Below are 13073 nucleotides of genomic sequence, written 5' to 3'. Positions count from 1 at the left end.
CTTTTACCCATTGGTCCACTCCTTCTGGTGCCTCCCCAGAAGGAGTGGACCAAAGGGTCTCATCTTCGGACTTAATCTAGACTTCGTAAGGATAATGGGCTGTTCAAAGTTTGGTTCACATCGTACCTTCCATTCGCCTGATACTGGATTTACGAATATTGAAAATTTTTACCATTTGTGGGGGAGGTACCAGAAGGAGTGGACCAATGGGTCCAATCTTCAAACTTGATCTATTCTTGGTAAAGGTAATAGGTTATGCAATGTTTGGTTCATATCGGACATTCATTCGCCTGATATTGGATTTACAAATATTGAAAATTTTGACCATTTGTGGGGGAGATACAAGAAGGAGTGGATGAATGGGTCCCATCTTCGGACTTAATCTAGATTTCGTAAGGCTAATGGGTTGTGCCATTCGCCTGATATTGGACTTACAAATATTGAAAATTTTGACCATTTGTGGGGGAGGTACTAGAAGGAGTTGACCAATGGATACCAACTTCCTACTTGATATAGGCTTGGTAAAGATAATAGGTTGTGCAAATTTTGGTTCAAAATGAATGAAATCGGTTGCTGCCTTCGAGAGTTATCGTGCGCACCAGACAGCCAGACAGACGGACAACGCACGGACGGACGGATATGGCTAAATCGACGCCAAATTTTCTGAAACGGATTTGGTCCAAAGAAACATGTGGTCTAAAACTAATATTTCGATGACGACATCAAAGTGTATATACCCTCATTAGCCTAAAGACTGAGGGTATACAAATCCACCGCTGTTGTAAGGCCTTTTATCAAATAAATTTTAAAAATCCACGCCTGTTCTAAGGCCTTTAGAAATAATTTAAAAAAATCCACGCCTATTCCTAATCCTTCAAAAATAACTTTAAACCAGTGAGCGAAGCAGTATAGTCGGACAGGGCCGACCATACGATACCCTACACAACTACCACGGAACTCTAACTTTCTGCGGATGTTTATTCCGAGCATGGGCAATATTTCGTGATTTTTGCACCCTCTTTCCCGATTAGAGGTCAACAGCACATCTCCCTTACACTGACATATTTCCGAATATTACTAATAGTCAGTACAGCTCTTCTAATTACTTGTCCAGATTCCCTTCACCGTGGGTTGTGTTGTAATATTCGGCTTTCAATTGTGGCCTATATATCGACTCGAAAAAATACAAAAAATTTAAGTTTTCGGTCCACTTCATCTCAAAATTATTATCTGATCATCACCGAAAATTATAGGCGTTGTCCTTGGCTATAAGTGGATCTTCATGGAACACTTCAAAGCGATCAGCGCTATATTTCCGCCCTCCAGTGTAGTAATGGGTTACTAAAAAATATCTGAATACGTAAGCACCTGTAAATATTTAAGTGTAACTCCCACATCCGAGTACATACGACAATATAATTGCGATCTATTTAAAGGTCAACCACTCCTCTTGGATATGCTATCAACTTCTCGGGTCTCGGCCCTTCAGGTGTAAATCTATATGCTATAGAATATAAATTTTGTAATTTTTCAGATTAATTATTGACCGATCTTTTTCAATACCGACATGCTTATTCTTTGGCCCGATGCCCATCTCCATGGAAAAATTCGCGATGTTTGGGCCATAATTGCGGTCTCTAGAGCGATCTGAAAATCGGGCAAAAAAAAAGTTTTTGGTCCATTTCATCCCCTAAATATTAACCGATCTTTACCAAAAACAATAGGGGTCTTCACTGGCTCGAACCCATCCTACATGCAAAATTTCGTGAGCCTGTATCGTGTTTACAAATTATAATGGGCAGACGGACGGACACACATGTCTAGATCGACTCAGCTAGTCGTAATATGACTATCGGTATACTTAAAGGTGGGTCTAGGACCAATATTTCGCGGCGTTACAAACTCTTGGGGCTGCAGAAAGCTATAATACCCTGACAACATAGTTGTGTAGGGTATAAAAATTCACGCCTGTTCTAAGGCCTTTTAAAAATAGTTTTAAAAAATCCACACCTGTTATAGGGCCTATAAAAAATATTTTAAAAACTTGAAAAATAATTTTACTCTGCTTCAGGTGTTCTGTAAACCGAAGATCCTCTTCTGATCATTGGCAGACTCCCTCCTTTTTATACTCTTCTCCACACTGTGGTACAGGGTATTATGTCTTTGTGCATATGTTTGTAATAGGCAAAAGGAAACAACTTTTTAAGTCGATTTATGCATGTCCGTCCGCCCGTCTGTCTGTCCATGTTAAATTGAAAACAAAGTACCGGTCGCATTTTTGATTCGAATTGGATGAAATTTGGCACAGCTCATTTATTTGGCCCAAGGACGAACCTTATTGAAATTGGGAAAAATCGGTTGAGATTTAGATATAGCTCCCATATATATTTTCGTTCGATTTTATGTAAATTGTGCACCAAACCCCTATATATGCTTCGATTTGCACGAAATTTGGCATAGCGTTCTGAATTAAGTCTAAAACGAAGTGTGTTAAATTTCGTGAAAATCGGTTCAGATTTAGATATATGTAAATGGTGCACCAAAGTACCTATATATCCTTCGATTTGCACGAAATTTGGGATAGCGTACTGAATTAAGTGTAGAACGATGTGTGTTAAATTTCGTGAAAATCGGTTCAGATTTAGATATAGTTCCCATATATATTTTGGTCCGATTTTATGTAAATGATGCACTAAAGTCCCTATATATCCTTCGATTTGCACGAAATTTGGATTTATAAGTAAATGAAGAACTCAAAATGTGGCAGAACATACTGAAATAAGTGTAACCTAACATGTGACAAGTTTTGATGAAATCGGTTTAGATTTCGATATTTTGCTTTAAATTTATTTACATAATTTTGTCCCATTGTAAGAAGCAACTCTATATCTGACCAAAATTTAGTATAGGTTGGAGAATCTCATGTTTAACTTCATGTTAATGGTCCTTAAAAAATGTGACGTCTGTTAGGAATTCATCTGTTGAATATACCCAAAGTGGTGAAGGGTATCATATAGTCGGCCCCGTCCGACTTTACTGCTTTCCTTACTGGTTCATTCTTCCCTTATTGATCCTGAAATAAAAACCAGTATTGCCAATTAACTAAAATTCAGCTTTATTCGGCTTTATTCACACCGAATACACTTATAAACTAATAATTAGACCTCGGATTTTGCATATTTGCATATTTTTTAATAATGAAGATATCGAAATTCTGATTGGACACAAATTCGTTTCAAAGGATTTAGAATTATTTGAAGGGTTCATATTTTTTAATTTTTTGCATATTTGCATATTTTGCATATGCAGGAGATATGCAAAAAATATGCAAAATATGCAAAAAATATGCAAATATGCAAAAAATATGCAAAATATGCAAAAATATGCAAAATATGCAAACATATGCAAAATATGCAAACATATGCAAAATATGCAAAAATATGCAAAATATGCAAAAATATGCAAAATATGCAAAAATATGCAAAATATGCAAAAATATGTAAAATATATGCAAACATATGCAAAAATATATGCAAACATATGCAAAAATATATGCAAAAATATGCAAAATATATGCAAACATATGCAAAATATGCAAAAATATGCAAAATATGCAAAAATATGCAAAATATGCAAACATATGCAAAATATGCAAAATATACAAAAAAAATATGCACGGTATACTAGGTCGATATGCGAGAAATATGCAAAAAATATGAAAAATATATGCAAAAATATGTGCAAATATGAGCAACATATTTCACATATGCAATCATTTTAATAAAAAAAAAAAAAAAAAAAATCATGGTAGTTTTCGAATTTGTGTGCTTTCTTTATTTTTAACCTATAGAAATCTAATTGTGTATGTATGCGTTTCATGGTTCAACTGTTAGATTTTTGGGGCATTATGAAAAATTTGCTAAATATATGTATAAAACATGCAAACATATATAACCGTTATATGGCGATATACTAAAACGTGGACCGATATATCCCATTTCCAATACCAAACATCCTAGGAGTAATAATAATATATGTGCAAAATTTCAAAGTTCTATGTTTAATATTGCGACCTAGCATACTGTGCATATTTTTTGCATATTTTTGCATATTTTGCATATTTTGCATATTTTTGCATATTTCGCATATTTTGCATATATTTTGCATATTTTGCATATATTTTGCATATTTTTGCATATCGACAATGCATATTTTGTATATTTTTTGCATATATTTATCGCACATCGACCTAGCATACCGTGCATATTTTTTGCATATTTTGCATATTTTTGCATACTTTGCATATTTTTTGCATATTTTGCATATTTTTTGCATATATTTTGCATATTTTTGACATGACCCCAAATATCGATGAATTAAAGCATGAAACGCCTAAATACAAAATTTGAGTCCAATCGGATAAAGCATAAAAAATATGCAAAAATCCGAGGTCTACTAATAATTCAATATCTAGAAATCGTATCCCTTTTCCGTAAATACTCATCCCCCGTTTTAATAATAACTATTTTCCGAAGAGTACAATGGATTGAAATTATTTGGTAAAATGTAGATATCCTCAGGGCGGCCATTAAACAAATATGGACGCTTCAATGACGTTAATTTCGAATCCGGTTGATGCTGAACGGCGGGCCCGGGAGACTGAGCCTGCGATGCTGGTGGTGAATATGAAGCATAATTATGTGATGATCCAGAGCTGGGTGGTATATTAAAATAATTATGAGTCGAAGTTGTGGGCCTATATCCATTGGCAAATGAATGTGCGGGTGGTGGTGGAGGAGGTGGTGCTGGTGCGGCAGATACACGGCTAGGATAATTTGGTGGTACATTGGGATACTGCAAATCATTGGGTGACCCACCAATTTGATAGACATTACCCGGTTTTCCGTTTGCCAAAAAGTTGATAGGGACATTGAATACCGGCGAGAAGGGTGGGAATGAGGGTAGCGATTGATAGGGTAACATAGCCGAATATCCGGGTGAGGTGGCAGCACCTAAACCCAAACTTGGCAAAAACATGTAGGGTGTGGGAGGTAAACGTACATAGTATATGGGTGAATTACGTGGGTAGTTAGAAGAGGATGGGTGAGAGGTGGATGAAGAAGCTGAAGGTCTTCTGCCGGAGCCGGCACCACGAGACATGGAATCTTCATATTCAGAGGGCAAGGGTGTAGAGGGAGCTGAATAGCCTGGATAAAACATCTCCGGTGCCATATAGAAGGGATAGGGTACCAATATCGGTTGGGCATAACTCATAAAGGGCATAAAACGTGGTGTCACCGGAAACGGAGAAGGGTGATAGCTTTCAAAGGGATTGAAGAGGTGAGGAAATAGGGCTGCCATTGGTGACATGGGTGGTAATGGCATGGGATTGTAGTATGATGGTCGCTCGAACATATTCCAAGGGTAATTGACATTTCCAGGGGAAGAGGAGGATGGCGGAGGTGGTGGTGTGGGTAGAGTCTGTGGCCCTTGTCCAATTGAGGGATTCACTTCCCGCTTCAAATCATTTATAATTTGATAAGAATCTCCTAAATCATCATCCACAACGGATGCCGCTGCAGCAGCAGCTGCGGCTGAGAAATGTTTTAGAACTTCTTGAACAGCAGCATCCTTGTCGTTAACCACAAATTGGGCCGTAGGCAAATGAGCTGTTCCCACCGAGGATGACGATGATGTTGATGGGCTAACTGCATTCGACAACAATGTTGCGGTGTTTACACTGTGTGGTATCGTTGATGAGGCTGGTGAGAGGCCCAAATTATGGCCACCATTTGAACTTCCAGAACTGCTGCCTGGGTGTGTCGCTGCTGATTGTCGATTCGATTTGGAGTGAATGGGAGCTGGTGCATGGTGGATATGTTGTTGTGATGTTGATGTCTGCTGCTGTTGTTGCGATTGTTGTTGTTGCTGCTGATGTTGTTGTTGTAGCGTTGGTTGTTGCATTTGTGCCATATTGGTGGTCTGTGCTGCTATCGCCACATTTCGTTGTAGTAGCCCCACAAACACTAACAACAAAAATAGCCGGGTGAATGCAAATCTCCACTTTGGCCACATTTTGTCTTATTGGCTTTTGATGATTGTGTTTTGGTTACGGCTATAAATGATGATTCTAGGTTGGAAAAGAGAGAAAAAAGGAAAATCGTATTATTAGGGGTATTACAAAATGCATAATAGAAGACATATTTTTTAAATGAGAGGCGTGGATTTTTGAAAATTATTTTTTAAAGGCCTTAGAAGAGGGATGGATTCTTTAAAAAAACGTATAGTAGAAGGCATGTTTTTTTAAATGAGAGGCGTGAATTTTTTAAAATTATTTTTTGGGGCCTAAGAACAGGCGTGGATTTCTTGAAATTATTTTTTAGAGGCCTAAGAACAGGCGTGGATTTCTTGAAATTATTTTTTAGAGGCCTAAGAACAGGCGTGGATTTTTTAAAATTATTTTTTGGGGCCTAAGAACAGGCGTGGATTTTTTAAAATTATTTTTTAGAGGCCTAAGAATAGGCGTTTATTTTTTAAAATTATTTTTTAGAGGCCTAAGAACAGGCGTGGATTTTTTGAAATTATTTTTCAGAGGCCTAAGAACAGGCGTGGATTTTTTTTAAATTATTTTTAGAGGCCTAAGAACAGGCGTGGATTTTTTAAAATTATTTTTTAGAGGCCTAAGAACCGGCGTGGATTTTTCAAAATTATTTTTTAGAGGCCTAAGAACAGGCGTGGATTTTTCAAAATTATTTTTTAGAGGCCTAAGAACAGGCGTGGATTTTTTAAAATTATTTTTTTGGGGCCTAAGAACAGGCGTGGATTTTTTAAAATTATTTTTTTGGGGCCTAAGAACAGGCGTAGATTTTTAAAATTATTTTTAGAGGCCTAAGAACAGGCGTGGATTTTTTAAAATTATTTTTAGAGGCCTAAGGACAGGCGTGGATTTTTTAAAATTATTTTTTAGAGGCCTAAGAACAGGCGTGGATTTTTTAAAATTATTTTTTAGAGGCCTAAGAACAGGCGTGGATTTTTTAAAATTATTTTTTAGAGGCCTAAGAACAGGCGTGGATTTTTTAAAATTATTTTTTAGAGTCCTAAGAACAGGCGTGGATTTTTTAAAATTATTTTTTTAGAGGCCTAAGAATAGGCGTGGATTTTTTAAAAATATTTTTTAGAGGCCTAAGAACAGGCGTGGATTTTTTAAAATTATTTTTAGAGGCCTAAGGACAGGCGTGGATTTTTTAAAATTAGTTTTTAGAGGCCTAAGAACCGGCGTGGATTTTTCAAAATTATTTTTTAGAAGCCTAAGAACAGGCGTGGATTTTTCAAAATTATTTTTGAGAGGCCTAAGAACAGGCGTGGATTTTTCAAAATTATTTTTTAGAGGCCTAAGAACAGGCGTGGATTTTTTAAAATTATTTTTTTGGGGCCTAAGAACAGGCGTGGATTTTTTAAAATTATTTTTTTGGGGCCTAAGAGCAGGCGTGGATTTTTAAAATTATTTTTAGAGGCCTAAGAACAGGCGTGGATTTTTTAAAATTATTTTTAGAGGCCTAAGGACAGGCGTGGATTTTTTAAAATTATTTTTTAGAGGCCTAAGAACAGGCGTGGATTTTTTAAAATTATTTTTTAGAGGCCTAAGAACAGGCGTGGATTTTTTAAAATTATTTTTTAGAGGCCTAAGAACAGGCGTGGATTTTTTAAAATTATTTTTTAGAGTCCTAAGAACAGGCGTGGATTTTTTAAAATTATTTTTTTAGAGGCCTAAGAATAGGCGTGGATTTTTTAAAAATATTTTTTAGAGGCCTAAGAACAGGCGTGGATTTTTTAAAATTATTTTTAGAGGCCTAAGGACAGGCGTGGATTTTTTAAAATTAGTTTTTAGAGGCCTAAGAACCGGCGTGGATTTTTCAAAATTATTTTTTAGAAGCCTAAGAACAGGCGTGGATTTTTCAAAATTATTTTTGAGAGGCCTAAGAACAGGCGTGGATTTTTCAAAATTATTTTTTAGAGGCCTAAGAACAGGCGTGGATTTTTTAAAATTATTTTTTTGGGGCCTAAGAAGAGGCGTGGATTTTTTAAAATTATTTTTTTGGGGCCTAAGAGCAGGCGTGGATTTTTAAAATTATTTTTAGAGGCCTAAGAACAGGCGTGGATTTTTTAAAATTATTTTTAGAGGCCTAAGGACAGGCGTGGATTTTTTAAAATTATTTTTTAGAGGCCTAAGAACAGGCGTGGATTTTTTAAAATTATTTTTTAGAGGCCTAAGAACAGGCGTGGATTTTTTAAAATTATTATTTAGAGGCCTAAGAACAGGCGTGGATTTTTTAAAATTATTTTTTAGAGTCCTAAGAACAGGCGTGGATTTTTTAAAATTATTTTTTTAGAGGCCTAAGAATAGGCGTGGATTTTTTAAAAATATTTTTTAGAGGCCTAAGAACAGGCGTGGATTTTTTAAAAATATTTTTTAGGGGCCTAAGAACAGGCGTGGATTTTTTAAAAATATTTTTTAGAGGCCAAAGAACAGGCGTGGATTTTTTAAAATTATTTTTTAGAGGCCTAAGAACAGGCGTGGATTTTTTAAAATTATTTTTTAGAGGCCTAAGAACAGGCGTGGATTTTTTAAAAATATTTTTTAGAGGCCTAAGAACAGGCGTGGATTTTTTTAAAAATATTTTTTAGAGGCCTAAGAACAGGCGTGGATTTTTTAAAAATATTTTTTAGAGGCCTAAGAACAGGCGTGGATTTTTTAAAAATATTTTTTAGAGGCCTAAGAACAGGCGTGGATTTTTTAAAAATATTTTTTAGAGGCCTAAGAACAGGCGTGGATTTTTTAAAAATATTTTAGAGGCGTGGATTTTTTAAAAATATTTTTTAGAGGCCTAAGAACAGGCGTGGATTTTTTAAAAATATTTTTTAGAGGCCTAAGAACAGGCGTGGATTTTTTAAAAATATTTTTTAGAGGCCTAAGAACAGGCGTGGATTTTTTACAAATATTTTTTAGAGGCCTAAGAACAGGCGTGGATTTTTTAAAAATATTTTTTAGAGGCCTAAGAACAGGCGTGGATTTTTTAAAATTATTTTTTAGAGGCCTAAGAACAGGCGTGGATTTTTTAAAATTATTTTTTAGAGTCCTAAGAACAGGCGTGGATTTTTTAAAATTATTTTTTTAGAGGCCTAAGAATAGGCGTGGATTTTTTAAAAATATTTTTTAGAGGCCTAAGAACAGGCGTGGATTTTTTAAAATTATTTTTTAGAGGCCTAAGAACAGGCGTGGATTTTTTAAAATTATTTTTTAGAGGCCTAAGAACAGGCGTGGATTTTTTAAAATTATTTTTTTAGAGGCCTATGAATAGGCGTGGATTTTTTAAAAATATTTTTTAGAGGCCTAAGAACAGGCGTGGATTTTTTAAAATTATTTTTTAGAGGCCTAAGAACAGGCGTGGATTTTTTAAAAATATTTTTTAGAGGCCTAAGAATAGGCGTGGATTTTTTAAAAATATTTTTTAGAGGCCTAAGAACAGGCGTGGATTTTTTAAAAATATTTTTTAGAGGCCTAAGAACAGGCGTGGATTTTTTAAAAATATTTTTTAGAGGCCTAAGAACAGGCGTGGATTTTTTAAAAATATTTTTTAGAGGCCTAAGAACAGGCGTGGATTTTTTAAAATTATTTTTTAGAGGCCTAAGAACAGGCGTGGATTTTTTAAAATTATTTTTTAGGGGCCTAAGAACAGGCGTGGATTTTTTAAAATTATTTTTTAGGGGCCTAAGAACAGGCGTGTATTTTTTAAAATTATTTTTTAGGGGCCTAAGAACAGGCGTGGATTTTTTAAAATTATTTTTTAGGGGCCTAAGAACAGGCGTGGATTTTTTAAAATTATTTTTTAGAGGCCTACGAACAGGCGTGGATTTTTTAAAAATATTTTTTAGAGGCCTAAGAATAGGCGTGGATTTTTTAAAAATATTTTTTAGAGGCCTAAGAACAGGCGTGGATTTTTTAAAAATATTTTTTAGAGGCCTAAGAACAGGCGTGGATTTTTTAAAAATATTTTTTAGAGGCCTAAGAACAGGCGTGGATTTTTTAAAAATATTTTTTAGAGGCCTAAGAACAGGCGTGGATTTTTTAAAAATATTTTTTAGAGGCCTAAGAACAGGCGTGGATTTTTTAAAATTATTTTTTAGGGGCCTAAGAACAGGCGTGGATTTTTTAAAATTATTTTTTAGGGGCCTAAGAACAGGCGTGGATTTTTTAAAATTATTTTTTAGGGGCCTAAGAACAGGCGTGGATTTTTTAAAATTATTTTTTAGGGGCCTAAGAACAGGCGTGGATTTTTTAAAATTATTTTTTAGGGGCCTAAGAACAGGCGTGGATTTTTTAAAATTATTTTTTAGGGGCCTAAGAACAGGCGTGGATTTTTTAAAAATATTTTGTAGGGGCCTAAGAACAGTTTTTAGAAATTAAATAAATTTTTTAAAATTATTTTTTAGGGGCCTAAGAACAGGCGTGGATTTTTTTAAATTATTTTTTATGGGCCTAAGAACAGGCGTGGATTTTTTAAAATTATTTTTTATGGGCCTAACAGGCGTGGATTTTTTTAAATTATTTTTTATGGGCCTAAGAACAGGCGTGGATTTTTTAAAATTATTTTTTATGGGCCTAACAGGCGTGGATTTTTTAAAATTATTTTTTATGGGCCTAACAGGCGTGGATTTTTTAAAATTATTTTTTATGGGCCTAACAGGCGTGGATTTTTTAAAAATATTTTGTAGGGGCCTAAGAACAGTTTTTAGAAATTAAATAACAGGCGTGGATTTTTTAAAATTATTTTTTAGGGGCCTAAGAACAGTTTTTAGAAATTAAATAACAGGCGTGGATTTTTTGAAATTATTTTTTAAATGCCTTAGAAGAGTCGTGGATTTTAGAATACTTTTTTAGAGGTCCAATAACAGGCGAGGATTTTTAAAATAATTTTTTAGAGGTCCACTATCAGGCGTGGATTTTTAAAACAATTTTTTTAGAGGTCCACTAACAGGCGTGGATTTTTAAAACAATTTTTTTAGAGGTCCAATAACAGTGAATACCCCTATTGCCATTTTGCATTTCCACATGTAAAATATTTGCTTCTTCTTCATCATCTGCATTTCGATCATTTCAATTTTATTTGTGTGTCTGTCTGTCAGCATTTCATCCATTATGATCAATGGTCATGTTCATATCCCCATTGATCTTTTCTATGGCTTTGCCGTATGCTCCACTTATCTAATCGTGCTGGGCTAATGATCGATATTCAATTTAATCCATTTCAATGTAGTATCAATACGTTCCGCAAATGGATGGAGGCCATGTTATGATGTGATTGTTGCACTGGACTATTTTTTTAGCAGCAACAGTTTTTATTCTTTTATTTTTTGTTTTGAAATGTCTTTTTGGATTTGTAGTACATTTAACTGTAATATGCTTACGCTATTTTTGTGTTTAGCCTCACTGACCTAGATGCGGAACACTATCAGGTACGTTCAATGACATTTTTGTGATCAGGACAAGATCCCAAGAAATTTTAATGTTTGTCTAACGGAAAGAAACTTGTCAACAGGAATTATGATGAATCGATTGGGATAACGATTTCTCTCGTCACAGGAAGCAGTACCAGTCAGGGAAGCAACTAATAGGGTCACTTATTTTTAGAAATATTTCTTAGACATTTTATGTTATTGGAAAATTCTCCTGTCATTATTTGCACTTCACAATTCTCATGTATTTCACCCAAAACAGTATCTTCTCAAGACAATATTTGCAAACAAATATTTACAGCGAACGAAAAGAAATTAAGACAACATTGCGACCAATTGTATGCCACCACAATTTGGCTAGAAATCAAAAAAGTGGATCAATCAAACATCGCCAAGCATTTTACTTTGAAGACACCAATTTTTCATACTTCGGTGCTGGTGCGCAGCTACCACGCCATTTGGTGTGATAATTGCAATTGTCAACTGAGTCAAGCGTAAACATTGTGTTCGACTAGCCGAACATTTAATATGTCATTATTTAAGCTTGGCGAAAAAGTTTGGATCTATGCCATCGTTGCGGTGGAATTGGCATAAAAGTGAAATTTTAAATGAACATTTTTGGCATACATACAAATTTATTTGTTGCTGTGCTGCATCGTTTATGTTCGGCATGTAAGTGTTGTTATAATTTATTGCATTATTTATGTTGAAAAAGGAATTGCATGACTTATAAAAAATAATAACATTCTTTAAAACAACTCATTCTGGAGATTTTTTTTCTGCATGATAAAGGGGTGCATATTACTTTTTGTTTCAAATAGTTGCAAAACATTCGCTTGAAATGAAATCATCAATAATACGGTGCAAACGAATTGAAAAGTGAGACATTTATATTAGTTATGAAAGCCTTCAGCGATTATTTTATGAAACCAAAGGGAAACATTCGCTATAGGTCAAGTTATGAGGATGAGATTTTTTCCTGGTGACCCTAGTATTAATACAGAAATGTGCTGCTTTTCCATGTTATTTTTGAGATAACATATCTTCAGTCAAATCAAATAAAGCATTTTTTGTAGAAAAGTTCGTCTTTATATCTCAAGTCCACAAGAAAATATTTTTGGCCTTGAAATACTCTACTAAAATTACGCTAAACCAATATTAGATAGGGTTACCAAAGACATTACGCGATCGTTGCTCCGAAAACCTAATATCTACACCAAAAAGTCCTTATATTGTAGACTTTCTAAAAATTCTCACACAAAATAATTTAACGATTTTCTCTATAACGCAGAATATTAAAAATGCCTAAGATCTGTCGTGACCTCAAAATCAAGTTATGTCATTGTTGATTGTTAGTAAATTGTTTATCCATTGGAAAATTAAAATCCGACACACGGATGGGAAAGCGGGACAAACAAACCTAGACCTATATTGATTATTTTTTAGGGTAGGACTTTATATAGGGGAATAAGATAAAACATGGACCTATATCGAAATTTTTTATAAAAATTTATGTCTTTCAAGAACCCGAAATTCAAATTACAACCACTTCGGTTAAA

The 13073-nt window shown here is 34.6% G+C and overlaps 1 protein-coding gene across 1 annotated transcript; it reads right to left on the bottom strand.

Moving 5' to 3' along the window:
* Positions 1–4512: 4512 nt before the first annotated feature.
* Positions 4513–11530, bottom strand: LOC133328199 (uncharacterized). Its single transcript, XM_061536752.1, has 2 exons — positions 11494–11530; positions 4513–5861 (listed from the first exon to the last, which is right to left on the bottom strand). The coding sequence occupies exons 1-2, from the start codon at positions 11528–11530 to the stop codon at positions 4513–4515; spliced, it is 1386 nt and encodes a 461-aa protein (XP_061392736.1).
* Positions 11531–13073: the final 1543 nt, after the last annotated feature.

The sequence above is a fragment of the Musca vetustissima genome, unplaced genomic scaffold (genome assembly GCF_032173495.1).
Source record: "Musca vetustissima isolate MV318-11 ecotype Yass unplaced genomic scaffold, APGP_CSIRO_Mvet_v1 utg327, whole genome shotgun sequence".
Classification (NCBI taxonomy): domain Eukaryota; kingdom Metazoa; phylum Arthropoda; class Insecta; order Diptera; family Muscidae; genus Musca; species Musca vetustissima.
This window is presented reverse-complemented; position numbering and strand designations above follow the sequence as displayed.

Coding starts and splice junctions, on each gene's coding strand:
- LOC133328199 (XM_061536752.1), bottom strand. CDS start 11,530: ATGTCATTGAACGTACCTGATAGTGTTCCGCATCTAG. Junction 5,862..11,493: donor TGATAGTGTTCCGCATCTAG/GTCAGTGAGGCT, acceptor ACCATGCACCAG/CTCCCATTCACTCCAAATCG.